Source organism: Salmo salar, chromosome 14, assembly GCF_965601325.2.
Source record: "Salmo salar chromosome 14, fSalSal1, whole genome shotgun sequence".
NCBI lineage: Eukaryota > Metazoa > Chordata > Actinopteri > Salmoniformes > Salmonidae > Salmo > Salmo salar.
The window spans coordinates 71737530-71759959 of NC_138304.1; the positions used below are offsets into that span (position 1 = coordinate 71737530).

Below are 22430 nucleotides of genomic sequence, written 5' to 3' on the forward strand. Positions count from 1 at the left end.
ACTTTGAAGTTTGTGGAAATGTGAAATGAATGTAGGAGAATATAACACAATAGATCTGGTAAAATATAATACAAAGAAAAAAACATGCCTTTTTTTGTTCTATCTTTGAAATGCAAGAGAAAGGCCATTTAAATCACATAGGAGTTTAGGCACAATTTAGATTTTGTACACTGCTGCCATCTATTGTATGCAAAGTTTTAGACTGATCCAAAGAACCACTGCATTTCTGTTCAAAATGTTGTATCAAGTCTGCCCAAATGTGCCTAATTGGTTTATTGATACATTTTCAAATTCATAACTGTGCACTCTCCTCAAACAATAGCATGGTATTTTATCACTGTAATAGCTACTGTAAATTGGACAGTGCAGTTAGATTAACAATAATGAACATTTTCTGCCCATACCAAATATGTCTAAGCCCTGGGAAATGTTCTTGTTACTTTCAACCTCAGGCTAATGTGATTAGTCTATGTTAGTTTAAGCGTCCCGCCAGCCAGAACGCCGATCCCAAATTCTTATTTTACAATGACGGCCTACTCCGGCCAAACCCTGACGACGCTGGGCCAATTGTGCGCCGCCCTATGATACAATTTAATCAGAGTGGAAAAGTCGAAGCGAGAGAGCTCACTCTCGCCAATACGTTTCTATGGGCTTAAAATGCAGTCCTAAACTTGTCGCCTGCCTTCCCTCCCATCTATGGTGGAGACATGAGCATCTCGTCAATATATATGTTCCAATGGTGGAACAAGCGCCCTCACGACGCCAGGACAGCGGAGTCAATCACCACCTTCCGGAGACACCTGAAACCCCACCTCTTTAAGGAATACCTGGGATAGGATAAAGTAATCCTTCTAACCCCCCCTTAAAAGATTTAGATGCACTATTGTAAAGTGGTTGTTCCACTGGATATCATAAGGTGAATGCACCAATTTGTAAGTCGCTCTGGATAAGAGCGTCTGCTAAATGACTTAAATGTAATGTAAATGTATATACACCTCTCTGGTTTAATAAACATTTTACCAATTTCACCAAATGCCACAAGAGGTCGTATTTGTCATAGCTTGGCTTTAGTCGGCTGGTCAGTATGTCTGACATTTCGTCAAAGGCGATGAATGACGGGTTGTCTGCCAAATATGATGGGAAACAAATCATATCATTGGAAATGTATATGTAAACAACGGAGAGAAGATAGCTTGTCAGGATAGAGAGAGTCTGGCTTTACGTAATTGTTTCAAAGGTGCACATTCTAAAACGGTAAGTGGTGTTTAGCTTGCTAGCTAGATACATTTTAGCAGGCTAACGTTAGCTAGCTAGAGAGACATTTAAAAGCAGTTTTTTTTGTTGTAGTTAAATTATGCTCTCATGATTGAGAGCTTGAAGCTACCTAGCTATGATTTGTCATGAGAGAAACTCACAACACTGCCTTTTCAACGGATGTCCACCGGCGCAGACTGCTGACAAACCAGCTTGCTTTGTTATTAGCTATATTTGGCTACAAATGCTGGCTGGTTAGCAGGATTGATTGACTGCAAGCCTGTGCTAAGCTACCTAACGTTAACTAATTGCATTACAATATGCTATTTTGCTATGCATGTGGCAAAATAAAGACAACTACTCATCACGTTTTAATTGTCTACTGCCAGTTGCTGTTGCATTATTTATCAACAATATTGTTTTTTTTCCCACAGTGTTCGTAAATGTTTTTGAGTCTCATGCAAGGTGGTGTCTGTCATTCAGATACATTTGAGTCACTGCATTATAAGAAAGCATCAGTAGTGATTTTTAAAGCTAACATTAAAGGGGTCTTGATTGGTTGATTGACCACTTAGGGCAATTTCATATGACTGTTTTGGGAATGTGGTTGACTTTTGTTTTGTAGGCAGTAATAAGCACTAATAAAGGGTTAATCTCAGGAAAACTGTTAACTACTTGTAAGCAAATGAAAGGATATACACCTTTCATCCACCACATCATGTAATTAATTATTCCTTCACAATCTACATTTTCCATCTCTTCAAAAGCCTAGATGCATTCTCTGACCATGGGGCAGGGCTGTAGCAGCAGCTCAGGTGCCTCCTCTGGCTCGGTGGTACAGGTGTGCTTCCCCAGCTCCCAGGCGTCTGTACTGGACAGCCTGAACAGGCAGCGCGAGGAGGGCCAGCTCTGTGACCTCTCCATCCAGGTCCAGGGGCAGGTGTTCAAGGCCCACCGCTGTGTGCTAGCTGCATCCTCACCCTACTTTCACGACCAGGTGTGTGTCTGTTGTTCTGTTTGCTGGTGCGTTGCTGAACAAAAATATAAATGCAACATGTAAAGTGCTGGTCCCATGTTTCATGAGCTGAGGAGGGGTGCCAAAACTCTGATTGGCTGGGAGGGGAGCCATGGGTGGGCCTGGGAGGGTATAGGCCCACCCATGGCTGCGCCCCTGCCCAGTCATGTGAAATCAATAGATTAGGGCCTAATTAATGTATTTCAATTGACTGATTTCCTTATATGAACTGTAACTCAGTAAAATCTGTAAAATTGTTGCATATTGCATATTTTTGTTCAGTATAGTTTAACTCTAACAGCCACTGATTGTGTCTCATCTAGATGGTTTTCATCCAAGGCCGATTGCAACTTGCTACACTAACGTGAGAGTTTACGTCAATAACTTTGATCCTGTGCATTGGATGTCGCCAACCATCATTAACTGTCTCATCAACCCCCTCCTCCCCCCAGGTGCTCTTGAAGAACATGTCCACCGTCTCCATCCCTGCCGTCATGGACCCGCTGGCGTTCGAGAGCGTCCTGAGCTGCGCCTACACGGGCCAGCTGCGCATGCTCCGCGAAGACATCGTCAACTACCTCACCGTGGGCAGCGTGCTGCAGATGTGGCACATCGTGGACAAGTGCACAGAGCTCCTCAAAGAGGGGCGGTTGACGGGGAGTGGGAGTGCAGCCCAGGGCGTCATTGGGGGAGCGCAGGGGAACCCTGGATGCAGTAGCAGTGAAAGCTCCATCGGGGCTGGGAGTGCCCAAGCTGGGGGAAGCAACACCCAGCCGGCCCCTCACCCTCCCAGCCGCCCGTCCCTGAGTGAGAGCCAGTCTCCCAGCAGCACCAACTACTTTAGCCCCAGAGACACCAACTTCGGAGGGGGAGCGGCGGCCGCTGGAGCTGCAGGGGAGGGAGGCGTGAACTCCACCCCCAACTACTGCACCCCTTCTGGGGGCGAGGAGGCTTTCCTCATTGAAGAAGAGGATGAAGATGAGGAAGAAGAGCTCCTGTACCATAGGAAACGAGGGAGCAGCAGGAGGAAGCCAACGGCCTCTGTCTCAGACCAAGAGGTTGGAGTCAGCGATAGCTTCGGGGTGTCATCCTACCAAGATGGGGATGCCTCCCCTCTCCAGAAGCGGCCCACATACAGCCAGCCCAGCATCATGCCCCGGAAGCAGTGGGTGGTGGTAAAAACAGAGAGGCCCCAGGACGATGACCTGATCGTGGTGTCGGGTGAGGAAGGACCAGATGAGGAAGAGGAGAGAGAGTTGGAGATGCTGAGGGAGAGGGAGAGGACGTTCAACATATCCAACATTAGGACTCTGTCTGGAGAGTTGAGCAGCAAAGCGGACCATGAGATGGAGACACAGGTTAGTCAAACCCTTGATGCTAAATATGTTTGTAAGTGAACGTGACTGATTACCATTCTAACTTATCAGGAGGACAACTGTATTTGGTAGATGCATTTGGAATGAGTGTCAGTTTCTGTATGTTTGGATCGTTACCAAACTGAATCACTTTTTCTCATAGATGGATTACTGCCAGTCTTCTGAAGACTACCTCAAGTTTGACAGTGGTTTGATGGACCAGACTCCCCCACAGCACCTTCATGACAGCGCTGGTCAGAGTGGTGGCAGAACCGTCTCAGCCCTACTAGGCCAAGTCCAGTCTGCTGCTGCTGCTAGAGCTCAGCTCTTTCCCATAGACATGCAAGGCAACCAGATCCTCATGTACAGACAATCCTCTCTAGATTCCTCTCAACCCATAGGAATGGGAGGTGGTATGGCCGGGGCACCATTTAAAGGGCCAAACCTGGAGCATGGAGCAGTCCATTTGTCAGCACAGGGGGATTTGGGCGGTGGCTTAGATGGACTGGACGGGGGTGGTGGCGGGAGTTCAGGGAAGGTGTTCATGTGCCACTGTGGAAAGACCTTCACCCACAAGAGCATGCGTGACCGTCACATCAACATGCACCTGGACCTGCGGCCTTTCAACTGCCCGGTTTGCGCCAAGAAGTTCAAGATGAAGCACCACCTGACGGAGCACATGAAGACCCACACGGGGCTCAAGCCCTACGACTGCCACGGCTGCGGCAAGAAGTTCATGTGGCGCGACAGCTTCATGCGGCACCGCTCCCACTGCGAGGGACGGAGCGGGGCGGCTGGCAGGAGCGAGGATGGGGGAGGGTCCGACCGCACTGATGGCATCTCCCCACAGCATCTCCCTCTCTCGACCAGCGAGGCCGGTCACGGTGTCGTTGGTGGCAGGAGTGGGATCTCTGTCTTGTCCCCACATCATTCCAGTACAGGTAGCAGCAGTAATGCTGTCTCTTGCCTGACCATGGCCAGTTCTGGAGTGCTCTTAGGGGTCAACTCTCAGAGCGTGATGCAGGGTCAAGGTTCATCTGTGTTTGGTCTGGGGGTCAGCCGAGGTGGGTGTGAGGAGGAAGTGGGTGAGGTTGGTGCTAATGATAGTGTCACTTAACCAAATGGGTGAACAACACGAGTGTTTTAAGACGAGAGGCTTTGGAGAGGCATTCCAATGACCATTGGAAAGTGCCCCCCTTTGGCAAATGGCTCGGGACCATTGTACAGTTCAGTATACTCTTAAATGTCAAGTGTATTCTCTGTATGACTGTTTTGTGGCACATTCCATGTCAAGAAAACCAAAAATCAAGAGACAATGACTCACCAATGACAGCTTTGGCAAAATGTTAACTAGAGTTCGAGAGGAAAGTTGCTGTTGTAAGTGATGTGTACTATAATATTATACGCCTTTTCTGCCAGAGAATGTGCATTTCAAGTAAAAGTGTCAGAAGAAGACACTTGCAGTACTGCCATCTTGTTTCACACTGGTGATGTGTCCACTATCCAATTGCAGTGTTACAGTACAGTATTACTGTAAATATAATCCTATTATCAGTTATTAATCTGTTACCATTATGATAGGTGCTATACTATACAGTGTATAGTGCGTTTTACAAGTAATCCTCATAAGTATTGATGGTAGACATTTACATTTAAGTCATTTAGCAGACGCTCTTATCCAGAGCGACTTACAAATTGACAAAGCATTAGTCTGGAGATTAGGTTTCTTACAGATCTTTCCTCACTCAAACTGCCAAATTCCAATGCATGCCTTGAGAGACATTGACTACTATTAACAGTGGAGTGGCTAAACAAAGCAGTATCCACCATGGTTCTGTATGTTTTAACCGAGGTTTTACCTTCTATGAAGGCTCTGGATATATTTTTATGCAGGAGAAAAAACTAGTCTGGATCTAAGAGGAAGACGTTGTCTTTCGTCTATACTTATCTGTTAAGTCAGGATTGGTAAAATGTATGAAAGATGTAGCTCGTGTTTGCAGCAGTTTGATGGATGAAATTGCATTTGAAGTGAGCTTAAACTAAGTGTATATAAAATATATTTATGTTTGATAGATTTATCAAATAGGGAATATAGAACTATTACTAATTTGTCATTTGACTGCCTTACTATAGCATATGGGCGTAAGGTTAGAACTTGATGAGCAAAAAATGACTGTATAAAATAATTGAAATACTGAGCTATATTGTATCCCCCAAAAAATTATTGGGAAATGATTTTATACTAATACAATTGCTCAGAGAAAGATTTTGTTTTAACAAGTAATATTTTTTATTCTCAAAAGGTAGGCTCAAAATTATCGACAACACTGTTTTCAATACCTTACCTTGCGAGGATAACAGCACTGAACCTTTCTCTAAAATGTTTTATGAGTTGGAGAACACGTTACGAGGGATCTTGGACCATTCCTCCGTATAAAATCCATCCAGATCCTTTGTCTGTGCTTATGTCAAGTCCGGAGATAGACTAAGGTAAACGCGGCATCATGACCTTTACCCAGAACCAGGAAATGTATGCCAAAAACCTGGTAACCTCCAGTGGTGTAAAATACTTGAGTATTTTTTTGTGAATATCTGTACTTTACTATTAATATGACAACTTTTACTTCACTACATTCCTAAAGAAAAGAATGTACTTTTTACTCCATAAATTTTCCCCGACACCCAAAAGTACTCATTACATTTGGAATGCTTAGCAGGACAGAGAAATGGTGAAATTCACACACAACATTCCTGGTCATCCCTACTGCCTCAATCTGGCGGACTCACTAAACACAAATGCTTCATTTGTAAATGATGTCGGAGTGTGTTCCTGGCTATTCTTACATTTAAAAAAATAAAATGGTGCTGTCAGGTTTGCTTAATATAAGGAATTTAAAATTATTTATACTTTATATTTTTGCAATTACATTTACTTTTGATACTTAATATTTAAAACAAAATACTTTTACTCAAGTAGTATTTTACTGGGTGACTTTCACTTTAGTCATTTTCTATGAACGTATTTTTAATTTGACTAAAGTATGACTATTGGGGACTTTTTCCACCACTGGTTGCCTCTGTCAGGAATATGAAACTTGTCCACAAGTGGATCTTCCAGCAAGACAATAACCCCAAGCACACATCAAAATCCACAAAGTCATGGTTAATTGGACACAAAATATTTTTTTTTGCAGCGGCCCTCTGTCTCCAGACTTGAAATCCATTGAAAACCTGTGGTTTGAATTGAAGACGGCAGTCCATAAATGCAGACGAAGGATCCTGTATGGAGGAATGGTCTAAGATCCCTCCCAATGTGTTCTCCAACTCATAGCTTTGTTTTGATAACGGCTCAGTGCCTTTATCCTCACAAGGTGAAGTATTGAAAAACAGGTAAAAAAAGCAATTTCTCTGAGCAATTGTATTAGTATAAAATAATAACTTCCCTTTTATAGCTAGCTCAGTGTTTGAATTATTTGTCATTTTTACTGATCTTTATCAAGGTTGTCTAATTTCAGACTTCACTATATAAAGTGCTTCTGGTCAATAGCGAGTTTTGTATTGACAGGTGTGAGTCACAGGCTCAAAAGAAAGAAGTCTAGACTCCCTCTTAATACTTAAGTTGGCTGCTATTTGTGTGGGATTGAAAGGGAATTCCATTGACTGTTCAGTAACTTGCCTGGCTGCATTTCATAGCATTTAAACCACATAATGAATTCAACTTCATGTACTGTAGCACCTTTTCATCAAATCTCAAAGTTGGTACCATTGTATGAGGCTTAGCAGCCGGTATTCAGTTGTCATCTTTATGGCAGGACAAATACCTTTTTTTCATCAAGAGAAAATTGTGAGGAAAAATGTAGAAAGCTTGTAGCTACTGCACACTAGGTCTGAAACAACGATACTGTTCTTTGTATCTTCTGAATAGTGCATATTTTGGGTTTCATTTTATTTGATATTGAACACACGATTGTTGTTGCACATGCTTATAGAGCCGGAGTTGTCTGTCAGACATTGTTACCGTAGGCCAAGTACATCAATGTTATCTTTACTAACCTGTATCAAAAGGCAAAATAAAACTGGTGTAATTTAGCAAGCTGTGCTTGTGTTCATGTGTGATCTATTTCAGGAAAAAACATGTCTCACAACTTCTCTTAAAACCCTTCAGTTGTCTTGATACAGTCTTATACTCAGCTGGCCGCTCAGATTTTGTGTTGAACGCTCTACAACAAAGCTTTCGCTGCCCTTAACCTTGTTCTAAACACCTCCAAAACAAAAGGTCATGTGGTTTGGTAAGAATGCTCCTCTCCCCACCGGTGTGATTACTACCTCTGAGGGTTTAAAGGTTGACAAGAACTTGGTAGTATGGCTAGACGGTACACTGTCCTTCTCTCAGCACATATCCAAGCTGTTCTTGTCTATTAATGTTCTGTATTGTCATGTTTCATGTGGACCCCAGCAAGAGTAGCTGCTGCTTTTGCAACAGCTAATGGGGATCCTAATAGAATACCAAAAGCTGCTAAATCTAGACTTTGTTTACTCTATAATAAATCACTTTCACACCAGCTGACAAACTAACCCTGATTCAGATGACCATCCTACTCATGCTAGATTACAGAGACGTAATGTTCTTTACCATTTGGCCATCAGATTTGCCACCAATGCTCCTTATATGACACATCACTGCACTTTATACTCCTCTGTAAACTGGCCATCTCTGTATACCCAGCCCAAGACCCCGCTGTGTGATGCTTATTCCAACAGTGACATTCTGTTAAAGATCCTCAAAGCATACACATCCCTGGGTTGCTCTTTTCAGTTTGCTGCAGCTAGCGACTGGAACGAGCTGCAACAAACACTCAAACTGGACAGTTATCTCCATCGCTACATTCAAATCATGGACACTTACTGACACTTGTGGCTGCTTCCCGTGATGTGTTCTCTACCTTTTTGTCCTTCGTGCTGTCGTCTGTGCCTAACAATGTTTGTGATTCTGCCATGTGTTGTTACCATGTGTTGTCTTAGGCCTCTCTTTATGTGGTGTCACTTTTGTTGTGATGTGTCCTACATTTTTTATCCTCGTCCTCACAGGAGGCCTTTTGGTTCTTGGTAGGCTGTCACTGTAAATAAGAATTTGTTCTTAATTGACTTGCCTAGTTAAATAAAGGTTCAATCAAAAATTGTCTTCAAAGTTCATTTCTGTGATCTGTTTTAGCATGTCACTATTCTTGTTTTCCAAATGTACAATTCATGTTTTACTTTACCTTATGCCTTTACCCACAAAGCACCCGGGGAGCGCTCAGAGGACGAGGTTTATCACAAACCGCTTTAAGTTATCAAAGTTTATTTAAAAGGAAATGTGCCCTTTGCTTCTCAGTGTACTCAAAGGAAAATTGGATAATAATTAAGCAGTCTTCCACCGTAATCTTATTGAATTGGTAAAAACAAGGGAATCCAACCAAAGCGTCTTAGGGAGATTAGAAAAATATTGAGTTTGATTAATCATTACCACTGTTTGCAGTCTCAAGCAAGAGGGGTTCTGAACGTTCCTTTGACGCAAACCAACCCAAACACCACCTTACTACATGCTGAGATGGACTACACCTCCAACAATGCCCATCACCCTGAACACACCTATTTCTGTGAAGTCAACGTGGGGGTTATGTCTGCATTAAGTAGGACACCGCTCTACAGTTCACGTTAATGCAAAGCTGTACCTGGTCGTTTAGGTCAATGCATCTGCTTAATTGTATTCGTTTGGCATCTTGAACACAATTAAATTGACGGCCAGACTGACAACAAGATGCGATTGCATATTACTTGGGTGAAATAGCGGCGTTCAGGCCATTAGGTTGCACTGTGGACACAGCAACACCAAACGCACAACAAATGATCCATGATCGCACTGACAAAGTTGATGTATAGATCCTGTATTGGCCTTGTATAAATCTAAGTTACAGTACTCCTGTGTTCAACTCATTCATCTTCTATTGCCAGCATTCTAGCATACTAACACAGACACCCATTCATTCACCCATCTAAAATAATAGACAACAAAAAAAATACAAATAAAAACTGGTCAAATAATATCTAATTGAACTCATTTTTACAGCTAAAATACAAAAATAACCTGACGTGATGCTGCTCCCTCCCTGCTCAATCCAGACACTGGGGGAAAAGAATTGGCATATAAATATGAATGTAAACATTGGCGGTAAACTACCACGTCCGTCGCCAGTTTAAATCTGTAGTGAAAGGTTTGCCCTCTCCCGTCTGAAAATGCGTACATTTTGAAGAGTTCACATTAGCAGGCACTAGTTTGGAAGTCAAGTGGGATAGCCTGGTCTCAGATCTGTTTGTGCAGCATAAACAGACCTGGTTTCAGACTAGTAATGGGAAGCGTGAACACCCAGTACGGTGGGGGCAGAGGTTATTCCGAGTCCGATAGGACGATCACTTCGTCCGGGTCACACTGGGTGGCCACGTTGACCTGAAAATGACACAAAATAGACGTTGGTAAGAGGTTTGCATACTGTACAAACAAAGGTTTTTAGTGACATGTCATGGCTCCGGAGCATGTGCATGACACACAGAGGTGACAGATGTTTGGGGTTTTTTGAGGGGCGAGATGTGTTTCAGTGCAAGTGTATGATGTGCTGAGCATACGTGGGGAACAATGTGTAGTAATATCATTTACTCTCACCTTGTTTTTCTTCGGTGGCGGGGTGGACTGGGAGCTGGTGACCATCTCCTGGGTGGGAGTGTCTGCCCTGGTGGAGTCTGCCCGCAGGAGGCTACTGGTCACCACTCCCATGTCCAGAGGGAGGTCACTCTCACTGCAGATGGAGAGAGAGAGAGAGACAATTCATTAATCAAGTCCCTACAGTTGAAGACTGATAGGTATCTTCCATGGACTTTATTTATTTATTTAAAGATAATTAAATGTGGGTGCTAGACTCACCTCCCATTGTGGTGCCTTAGATCCCCGTTGTGAAACTTCCTGGATTCCACCTCTTCTTTCCTCCTCCTCTTCCTGCCTCTGGAGGTGTCTTTGGGACTGGGTGGCCTGGGGCTGCAATTTGCTGACCTTGTCTCAGTGATGACCGTGCAGGAGTCCTCATTGGTCGAAATCAGCACCGGTGACGGAGGCAAAGAGACCTGATTCGCCGCCATGGGGGAGGCTGAGGAGTCCTTAGTTTCCACACTAGTGCTTACAGACACAGCCGAAATGTGATTGGAGGAAACAACGTCTTCCTTTATGAAGTTGGTATCGGATGATTCGTTCTCCTTGTCGGCCTCCATCGCCTCTGATTGGCTGGGGCTGTCTGTGGGGGATTGGTCGACTAAGGAGGAGATCCGCGGGGTATCACCCCGAGAGACGAGGCTGATTCCTCTCATCACAGAGTCTGTGTCCTCAGCGTTCTCTTCTTTCTCCCCTCCGTCCTGGTCTCCGTCACTCCCCCCATCCACCTCGGTTTCACTCTCGTTTGCTGCCTCTACCTCGTTGTCCTCCTCCTCCTCTGAAAAAAATAAAACTCAAATTTGTTGAAACTAGATTTTTATTTTATCTATCCATGTTGTCGCCAAAACCCAGGCCAAACCGTGTTAAAACACAATTTGAGAAAGGTGCTATGTAAATGCAAATTATCATCATCACCTGGCCCTGCTTGTGCTTTGCTGGCCTGGATCTCTTCCTCGATGTCTGGATCAGACGATTCATCGTCTTCATCATCCTCTTCCTCAGCTTGTTCCTCACCCTCATCCTCTCCCTTCGTCAAGGGATTGTCATTGGCTGTGGTGGCCTCCTGCGCCAATGACTGACACAGAACAGACAGACAGTGAGTGGTGACATAAGTCATTTATATACAGTTGAAGTCGGAGGTTTACATACACCTTAGCCAAATACATTTAAACTCAGTTTTTCACAATTCCTGACATTTAATACTAGTAAAAATTCCCTGTCTTAGGTCAGTTAGGATCACCACTTTATTTTAAAAATGTGAAATGTCAGAATAATAGTAGAGAGGAATGATTTATTTCAGCTTTTATTTCTTTCATCACATTCCCAGTGGGTCAGAAGTTTACATACACTCAATTAGTATTTGGTAGCATAAGTAGGGTGAATTTTGGCACATTCCTCCTGACAGAGCTGGTGTAACTGAGTCAGGTTTGTAGGCCTCCTTGCTCGCACACACTTTTTCAGTTCTGCCCACAAATTTTCTATAGCATTGAGGTCAGGGCTTTGTGATGGCCACTCCAATACCTTGACTTTGTTGTCCATAAGCCATTTTGCCACAACTTTAGAAGTATGCTTGGGGTCATTGTCCATTTGGAAGACCCATTTGCGACCAAGCTTTAACTTCCTGACTGATGTCTTGAGATGTTGCTTCAATATATCCACATAATCTTCGTTCCTCATGATCTATTTTATGAAGTGCACCAGTCCCTCCTGCAGCAAAGCACCACCACAACATGATGCTGCCACCCCCGTGCTTCACGGTTGGGATGGTGTTCTTCGGCTTGCAAGCCTCCCCCTTTTTCCTCCAAACATAATGATGGTTATTATGGCCAAACAATTCTATTTTTGTTTCATCAGACCAGAAGACATTTCTCCAAAAAGTACGATCTTTGTCCCCATTTGCAGTTGCAAACCGTAGTCTGGCTTTTTTATGGCGGTTTTTGGAGCAGTGGCTTCTTCCTTGCCGAGCAGCCTTTCAGGTTATGTAGATATAGGACTTGTTTTACTGTGGATATAGATACTTTTGTACCGGTTTCCTACTGCATCTTCACAAGGTCCTTTGCTGTTGTTCTGGGATTGATTTGCACTTTTCGCACCAAAGTACATTCATCTCTAGGAGACAGAATGTGTCTCCTTCCTGAGCGGTATGATGGCTGCATGGTCCCATGGTGTTTATACTTGCGTACTATTGTTTGTACAGATGAACGTGGTACCTTCAGGCGTTCGGAAATTCTTGGCTGTCTTGGCTTATTTCTTTAGATTTTCCCATGATGTCAAGCAAAGAGGCACTGAGTTTGAAGGTAGGCCTTGAAATACATCCACAGGTACACCTCCAATTGACTCAAATTATGACAATTAGCCTATCAGAAGCTTCGACGGCCATGACATAATTTTATGGAATTTTCCAAGCCGTTTAAAGGCACAGTCAACTTAGTGTATGTAAACTTCTGACCCACGAATTGTGATAGATTATTTCACTTATGTGTCTGTAAACAATTGTTGGGAAAATAATTTTTAAAGCAGATGTGGAGAAGCTTTGGCTGATAACAGGTGACAATTACAGAATTGCCACCACTTTTCTCCTTCTAGGTCTCTTACCTCTTTCTTCTGCCTGTCTCTCTCTATCCGTTTACTCCTCTCCTCCTCCTCCGTGTCGTCCTGCTTCAGGGCGTATTTGGAGATGACCTGCTCCAGGCTGGAGAGAGCCACCTCCCGGTTAGAGCGCAGCTTACGGGCCAACGTGGGGTCCAACAGTGCAGGGTCAGTAGCTGGTAAGAGTGGGCAAAATGAAAGAGGGACAAAAAGGGTAGGAGTTAGTGACTTTGTAGTCAATCTTCCTAAATAGTTTTCCTACATTCGACCTGATATGCATTTTTTTTATTTTTTTTTAACCTTTATTTAACTAGGCAAGTCAGTTAAGAATAAATTCTTATTTACAATGGTGGCCTACCAAAAGGCAAAAGGCCTCCTGCAGGGACAGGGCCCTGGGATCTTAAGAAATATCTGTTTTTATTCAAATAAATATAGGACAAAACACACATCACAACACCATAGCAAGGCAGCAACACATGACAACACAGCACGGTAGCAGCACAAAACATGGTAGAAACATTATTGGACACAGTCAACAGCACAAAGGGCAAGGAGGTAGAGACAACGTACTGGTGCATACTGTCAAGTGTGTTACAGCAATTAAACATTTTTTTAAAAACAGCAACGTATTATATATATTTTCTACATTATATCGTATCGTTTTGACAATACCACAATATTATTTTTGCACGAGTTGGCTGTACCTGCACCAAAACTCCAGTATTTTTCCTTCATAGCTTGTTCTCCATCTAAATAGGGAGCCAATTGGTTTTCAGCACTTATTTCCATGACTGATCATAACTTTCTCGTGGCTCTCTCTTGTCCCTCTGCAGCAGACAGATGGTGAACAATATGTTTGGAAAATCGGATTGTAATAAAATCACAGTATCTAATTGCAATACATATAGAATCGTGAGAATCGCAATACATATTGTATCGACACCTAAGTATCGTGATATTGTATCATGAAAATGGCGCCGGAAGAAATGGCAGCAGTTTTACGAGCGCCCAACCAATTGTGCTACTATGTGTTTTTTGTTGCGTTATTTGTAACTTATTTTGTACATAATGTTTCTGCCACCGTATCTTACAGCAAAAAAGAGCTGCTGGATATCAGGACAGCGATCACTCACCTCTGATTAGACAAAGATTTTTTCTACAACAAGAAGGAAGCACAGGACATTCTCCAAACAACCGACAGGGCCAACATCCCCGTTATTTGCAAGAGGAGGAGACGCAGGTACAGAGGACATAGAGCAGGATGCCTCGTGAGGACCCGCAGGAGGCGAGTGGGAAAGCTGCCGTTACCGTCAATATTACTCGCTAACGTGCCATCATTGGACAATAAATTAGACGAGGTACGATCACGAATATCCTAACAACGGGACATCAAAAACTGTAATATCCTATGTTTCACAAAATCGTGGGTGAATGACGACATGGATATTCAGCTAGCGGGATACACGCTGCACCGGCAGGATAGAACAGCACACTCCGGTAAGACGAGGGGGGGGGGCGGTCTGTGCATATTTGTAAACAACAGCTGGTGCACGAAATCTGAGGAAGTCTCTAGATTTTGCTCGCCTGAAGTAGAGTATATTGTGATAAATTGCAGGCCACACTACTTGCCTAGAGAGTTCTCAGCTATACTTTTCGTGGCTGTTTATTTACCACCACAGACAGATGCCGGCACTAAGACCGCACCCAGTCAGCTGTATAAGGAAATAAGCAAACAGGTAACCACACACAGTGGCGGCGCTCCTAGTGGCCGGAGACTTTAATGCAGGGAAACTTAAATCAGTTCTACCAAATTTATATCAACATGTTAAATGTGCAACCAGAGGGGGAAAAAAAAAAATTCTAGATCACCTGTACTCCACACACAGAGACGCGTACAAAGCTCTCCCTCCATTTGGTAAATCTGACCACAACTCTATCCTCCTGATTCCTGCTTACAAGCAAAAATTAAAGCAGGAAGCACCAGTGACTCAGTCTATAAAAAAAGTGGTCAGATGAAGCAGATGCTAAACTACAGGACTGTTTTGCCATCATAGACTGGAACATGTTCCAGGATTCTTCCGATGGCATTGAGGAGTACACCACATCAGTCACTGGCTTTATCAATAAGTGCATCGAGGACGTCGTCCCCACAGTGACTGTACGTACATACCCCAACCAGAAGCCATGGATTACAGGCAACATTCACACTGAGCTAAAGGGTAGAGCTGCCGCTTTCAAGGTGCGGGACTCTAACCTGGAAGCTTACCAGAAATCCTGCTATGCCCTGCGATGAACCATCAAACAGGCAAAGCGTTAATGCAGGGCTAAGATTGAATCATACAACACCGGCTCCAACGCTCGTCTTATGTGGCAGGGCTTGCAAACTATTACAGACTACAAAGGGAAGCACAGCCGCGAGCTGCCCAGTGACACGAGCCTACCAGACGAGCTAAATCACTTCTATACTCGCTTCGAGGCAAGCTGCACTGAGGCATGCATGAGAGCATCAGCTGTTCCGGACGACTGTGCGATCACGCTCTCTGTAGCCGACAAGAGTAAGACCTTTAAACAGGTCAACATACACAAGGCTGCAGGGCCAGACAAATTACCAGGACATGTGCTCCAGGCATGTGCTGACCAACTGGCAGGTGTCTTCACTGACATTTTCAACATGTCCCTAATTGAGTCTGTAATACCAACATGTTTCAGGCAGACCACCATAGCTCCTGTGCCCAAGAACACAAAGGCACCCTGCCTAAATGACTACAGACCCGTAGCACTCACGTCCGTAGCCATGAAGTGCTTTGAAAGGCTGGTAATGGCTCACATCAACACCATTATCCCAGAAACCCTAGACCCACTCCAATTTGCATACCGCCCAAACAGATCCACAGATGATGCAATCTCTATTGCACTTCACACTGCCCTTTCCCACCTGGACAAAAGGAACACTTATGTGAGAATGCTATTCATTGACTACAGCTCAGCGTTCAACACCATAGTACCCTCAAAGCTCATCACTAAGCTAAGGATCCTGGGACTAAACACCTCCCTCTGCAACTGGATCCTGGACTTCCTGACGGGCCGCCCCCAGGTGGTGAAGGTAGGTAGCAACACATCTGCCACGCTGATCCTCAACACTGGAGCCCCCCCAGGGGTGCGTGCTCAGTCCCCTCCTGTACTCCCTGTTCACCCACGACTGCATGGCCAGGCACGAGTCCAACACCATCATTAAGTTTGCAGACGACAAGAGCGGTAGGCCTGATCACCTACAACGACGAGACAGCTTATAGGGAGGAGGTCAGAGACCGGGCCGGGTGGTGCCAGAATAACAACCTATCCCTCAACATAACCAAGACTAAGGAGATGATTGTGGACTACAGGAAAAGGAGGACCGAGCACGCCGCCATTCTCATCGACAGGGCTGTAGTGGAGCAGGTTGAGAGCTTCAAGTTCCTTGGTGTCCACATCACCAACAAACTAGAATGGTCCAAACACACCAAGACGGTTGTGAAGAGGGCACGGCAAAGCCTATTCCCCCTCAGGAAACTAAAAAGATTTGGCATGAGTCCTCAGATCCTCAAAAGGTTCTACAGCTGCAACATCGAGAGCATCCTGACTGGTTGCATCACTGCCTGGTACGGCAATTGCTCGGCCTCTGACCACAAGGCACTACAGAGGGTAGTGCGTACGACCGAGTACATCACTGGGGCTAAGCTGCCTGCCATCCAGGACCTCTACACCAGGCGGTGTCAGAGGAAGGCCCTAAAAATTGTCAAAGACCCCAGCCACCCCAGTCATAGACTGTTCTCTCAACTACCGCATGGCAAACGGTACCGGAGTGCCAAGTCTAGGACAAAAAGGCTTCTCAACAGTTTTTACCCCCAAGCCATAAGACTCCAGAACAGGTCGTTAAATGGCTACCCGGACTATTTGCATTGTGTGCCCCCCCCCCCCCCCCAAATCCCTCTTTTATGCTGCTGCTATTCTCGGTTTATCATATAAAAAAAAAAAAATCTCTGAAACTGGAAACACTTATCTCCCTCACTAGCTTTAAGCACCAGCTATCAGAGCAGCTCCCAGATCACTGCACCTGTACATAGCCCATCTATAATTTAGCCCAAACCACTACCTCTTCCCTACTGTATTTATTTATTATTTTGCTCCTTTGCACCATATTATTTATATTTGAACTTTGAACTTTCTTCAAATGATAAATCTACCATTCCAGTGTTTTACTTGCTATACTTTATTTACTTTGCCACCATGGCCTTTTTTGCCTTTACCTCCCTTATCTCACATCATTTGCTCACATTGTACATAGTCTTATTTTTGTCTACTGTAACATTGATTGTATGTTGTTTTACTCCATGTGAAATAAAAATATATGCACAGTCACTTTAACTATACATTCATGTACATACTAACTCAATTGGCCCGACCAACCAGTGCTCCCGCACATTGGCTAACCGGGCTATCTGCATTGTGTCCCGCCACCCACCACCCCCTCTTTTACACTACTGCTACTCTCTGTTCATCATATATGCATAGTCACTTTAACCATATCTACATGTACATACTACCTCAATCAGCCTGACTAACCGGTGTCTGTATGTAGCCTCGCTACTTTTATAGCCTCGCTACTGTTATTTTTCACTGTCTTTTTACTGTTGTTTTATTTCTTTACTTACCCATTGTTCACCTAATACCTTTTTTGCAATATTGGTTAGAGCATGTAAGTATGCATTTCACTGTAAGGTCTACACCTGTTGTATTCGGCGCACGTGACAAATAAACTTTGATTTGATTTGACATCGTATCGTGAGGTCCCTAGCAATTCCCAGCCCTAGTGTGTAATTCTCTTTATTCTTAGACACAGACACAGAAAGACAGACTAACACACACACACACACACACACACACACCTCCAACCAGGAATGTAGAGATGTGTGTATACTACATTCTCTTACTGGGTTTGTAGAGGTCTGTGAGGTGCGAGCCGAAGTTGTAGACCATGTCGAGGTGGCGTCTCTCCTGCAGTCGGTTTCCAGTCTCGCGGAAGGCGTCCTGGGAGATCTGGGTCAGCTGCTTTCTGCTGAGGTTGAGGCCGTGGCGCTCGTTGGCCCGACGGACATGCTGCAGGATGTCCGTGTAGTCGGGGGGATTCAGCTGGGCCTCGGGACTATTGATGAAACGCTCAATCTGGAGGTGGGGAGGGGTCAGAGTATATTGTCATGTTTTCATGCATTTATTTCCTAGTTATACTTATTTCCTTGATTTCTCTCATACTTTGGTTAGTTATAAAGCTCATTTTCACCCGTAGTCTATTTAACAAAATGAGCAGTGGTCAAAAAGCATTGGGTTGTCAATAAACAATGAGTCGGTTGATTATGTCACGTGTTGGTTACCTTTCTGTTGACCTCAGGGTAGCGTGTCCCTTTGTATTGGATCCTCTGCTCGATCACTCTGCCTGTCAGACTGCTGCACCCCTTCAGCTCACAGAGCTTATCATAGATCTTCATCATCTATACGAGAGAGAGATTTTCAGAGGCTCAAAAAACTAAGTTGTTTCGCAGATACTTCTATCAAAGCCACACATGTATTTACTATGTGGCTCATGCAGGAATCAAACAAACCTCTGGTTTTACAAACACCACACTCCAACCAACTGAGCAATTGGCCTTGGTGATCTGACCTTTCGTTTTAGCTGGTGATCTGACCTTTCGTTTTAGCTTGTGCTCCTGGATATAGCTGGAGTCCTCCTCCTCCAGCTCGTTGACGCTCAGCTCCTTCTCCTGCAGCCGCCGGATTTCATCATTGTACATCTTCAGCAGGTTCTCCAGGTACGCAATCTGAGAGATCGAGAGTGATGGAGATATGCCTGGTATATTTCATCTAAACCAATACAATGCTTTTAAACCCTTGAGGGTGACCAAGTGCACACTTTCAAAAGAAAAGGAATGGGGATAAAGCTATAGAGAACTCATGAACACTGTCCATCTATGGTACTGCTGACCTGTCTCCGGGAAGCTTTCCTCGTCTTCTTCTCCTTCTCGTCCTCCACCGCCTCCTCCTCCTTCGCTTCCTGCTGCCCCGAGGTAGACGGTAGCTCCTCCGTCGGTGCCTCCTCTTCCATCTCCTCCTTCTTCTCCCCAGCGGAAGGCTCCACCTTCACAACACTCTGCCTCCTCTTGTCCGAGTGCTGTTTGAGGACGGTGCACAGCTCGTTGATGTAGACAAAGGTCTTGGTGCGGCTGGCCTGGGCGCGTGTCAGGCAGCGGCCCAGCGTGTTGCGGAACTCCACCGAGGACAGAAAGTCCGGTGAGGCCTTGGAGTGCTTTGCGTGCAGGAAGGTCATGACCTCGGGGCAGTCCTGCGTTTGGGCCGAGCAGTACTCTACAAACTGAACAAAGCGAGGCAGGGGAGTGAACGAGGGAGAGAGGTTTAGAGGAGTGTTCTTCAATCTTTGCACTTGATGGGACAGGGTGGTGGGGCCAGAGCGGGGGGCCCCAGGGGGAACTGTTCCAGCTCAATACAAGGGCTTAAGGTTAATGGATTAGTTATAAATCAGTTGTGTTAGTGCTGGGCTGGAAAAGAAGCTTGCACACACTATGGGATGCGAAAAACACTGAAATTCGAAAGTATCATGCACAATCACGTTATCATTTCAGTGATCTGACAACATTGTGATGGACTAATAGCCAGCAAAGACTCAAAGCCACAGCAGCAATGTTGCTTGCCAGTGTTGCAGCGCAACTCATGTAGTGTGACCTTACCAAACATCCCCACCATCCATCCATCCATCCATCCATCCATGTACCCTCTTACCTCAGTAAAGAGCTTCTGGTTCTCTGCTTGAAGAACGTGGCTCTCTTTCTTCACAGTGGCGAAAGGAGATTGGGTGATGTGAGTAGGAGCGGGCTGCTGGATTTTGGGGGGAGTACGCTGAATGCCTGAGAGTTTAGAGGAGGTGGTGGAGGAAGAAGGCTGAGGCCTCTCCTCCTCTTCATCATCATCAAGGATTACAATACTGTGCATCATTGCTGCTGAGGCAACCGCCATCAGATAGGGACTATTCTTTGCTGAGGAAAGGCAAAAACAATGGCGTCAAAATGGTGCCTTGGGCAAGTTCAAAAGTAACATACCACTGTAATGCCATCTGAAGCCTAGTCCTATATCCTGCTCTGTTTAGTGACTCCTACTATAGTTCAAATAACAAGGTGTTGGTTTAGTGAGTCTATCTAATGCAAGGCCTACGGCCTTCAACGTTTTGTTATATTTATGGTCAACCATTTCTACAATATGAGAATGACACAGGATCAGGCGCAGTCACAAACACCCTATGGATTGCTCTGGCTAGGCCAGGGCTTGCTACACATTATCCAATGTAATCTCCACCCCTGTCCTTTTTTCACAAGCACGAATCACAACAAATATAACAAACATTGTTTGTACGCTTACGTTATCTACAACGAAAATAGACTGGACACGTACCACCAGTTCAGACAGTCAGTAACGTTAACTAGCTAACGTTAGCTAGCTAAACGTAAGTAACTCTTGCTAGCTAACTTAATTACTTAGCGCGTAACGTTAACTAGCTAAAGTGGAGAAGTATTATGTGATTAAACGAGAAGGCGCTAATTGAAACCTATCAGGAAAATACCACATTTACTAGATTGTTTACTGTCAACCTCAACTGCAGCAACACTCCAAAAACCATTGTTGTGTGTGCTGTTGACTAGCTAGCTAGCGTGCTAACGTCAGTTAGCAACAAGCTAACTTTAGCTGGCTGGTCAGGAAAGCGCCAACATCTCTGGGTAAAATGGTAGGGGTGTGACAAAGGCAACATGTAAACAAATACTTTGACTATCTTTATGTATGAAATTCAGATGTATATAATACAGCTACTGTTTTCAGACAGTGGTTAGACAGTTAGCTATGGACAAAAAAAATGATGGTCAACTTACGCGCTCGACACCGAAATTTCTCCCAGCTCGAGAACATTCATACCTACCATTGGTTGGTTGTCATTCAGTAACGTCGTCGATCATTGGCTATTCACTTGTGTTTTGTCCAAATTGTCTACATTTGCCGGTCAGCTTTTTGTGTTTCTGAGACTGACAAGATACATATTGATAGCATTAACATAAAACATTATAACACATACATATGTTATTATAATGTTTTATGTTAATGCTATCAATATGTATATATACCTATATATTTATATATATACTACCGGTCAAACGTTTTAGAACACCTACTAATTCAAGGGTTTTTCTTTATTTTACTATTTTCTACATTGTAGAATAATAGTGAAGACATCAAGATTATGAAATAACACATATGGAATCATACAGTAACCAAAAAAGGAAAACCTGGAATGCATTTCAATTAACAGGTGTGCCTTCATAAAAGTGAATTTGGGGAATTTCTTTCCTTAATGCTTTTGTGCCATTCAGTTGTGCTGTGACAAGGTATGGGGGGTAGAAGATAGCCCTGTTTGGTAAAAGACCAAGTCCATATTATGGCAAGAACAGCTCAAATAAGCAAAGAGAAACTACAGTCCATCATCACTTTAAGACATGAAGGTCAGTCAATACAGAACATTTCAAGAACTTTGAAAGTTTCTTAAAGTGCAGTCACAAAAACCAACAAGCGCTATGATGAAACTGGCTCTCGTGAGGACCGCCACAGGAATGGAAGACCCAGAGTTACCTCTGCTGCAGAGGATAAGTTCATTAGAGTTACCAGCCTCAGAAATTTCAGCTCAAATAAATGCTTCACAGAGTTCAAGTAACAGGCACATCTCAACATCAACTATTCAGAGGAGACTATGTGAATCATGCCTTCATGGTCGAATTGCTGCAACGAAACCACTTCTAAAGGACACCAATAAGAAGAAGAGACTTGCTTGGGCCAATAAACACGAGCAATGGACATTAGACTGGTGGAAATTTGGTCCTTTGGTCTGGAGTCCAAATTGGAGATTTTTGGTTCCAACCGCTGTGTCTTTATGAAACGCGGTGTGGGTGAACAGATGATCTCTGCATGTGTATTTTCCACCGTAAAGCATGGAGGAGGAGGTGTTATGGTGTGCGGATGCTTTGCTGGTAACACTGTGATTTATTTCGAATTCAAGGCACACTTAACCAGCATGGCTACCACAGCATTCTGCAGCGATATGCCATCCCATCTGGTTTGGGCTTAGTGGGACTATCATTTGTTTTTCAACAGGACAATGACCCAACACACCTCCAGGCTGTGTAAGGGCTATTTTACCAAGAAGGAGAGTGATGGAGTGCTGCATCAGATGACCTGGCCTCCACAATCTCCCGACCTCAACCAAAATGAGATGGTTTGGGATGAGTCGGACTGCAGAGTGAAGGAAAAGCAGCCAACATGTGCTCAGCATATGTGGGAACTCCTTCAAGACTGTTGGAAAAGCATTCCAGGTGAAGCGTGTTGAGAGAATGCC

General features: G+C 44.3%; 2 protein-coding genes across 2 annotated transcripts; one reads left to right on the plus strand and one right to left on the minus strand.

Annotated features, from left to right (window-relative positions):
- Positions 1-1059: 1059 nt before the first annotated feature.
- LOC106569964 (zinc finger and BTB domain-containing protein 22-like) lies at positions 1060-7721 on the plus strand. The gene is made up of 4 exons (XM_014141754.3): positions 1060-1254; positions 2022-2251; positions 2722-3627; positions 3788-7721. Exons 2-4 carry the CDS (start codon positions 2027-2029, stop codon positions 4739-4741), a joined length of 2085 nt encoding a protein of 694 aa, XP_013997229.1. The 5' UTR covers positions 1060-1254; positions 2022-2026; the 3' UTR covers positions 4742-7721.
- Positions 7722-8948: 1227 nt separating this feature from the next.
- LOC106569963 (death domain-associated protein 6-like) lies at positions 8949-20997 on the minus strand. Its single transcript, XM_014141753.3, has 11 exons — positions 20920-20997; positions 19781-20034; positions 18969-19355; positions 18673-18804; positions 18361-18477; positions 17923-18154; positions 12959-13128; positions 11279-11438; positions 10583-11141; positions 10325-10457; positions 8949-10111 (listed from the first exon to the last, which is right to left on the minus strand). Exons 1-11 carry the CDS (start codon positions 20954-20956, stop codon positions 10052-10054), a joined length of 2241 nt encoding a protein of 746 aa, XP_013997228.3. The 5' UTR covers positions 20957-20997; the 3' UTR covers positions 8949-10051.
- Between the last annotated feature and the right edge of the window lie 1433 nt (positions 20998-22430).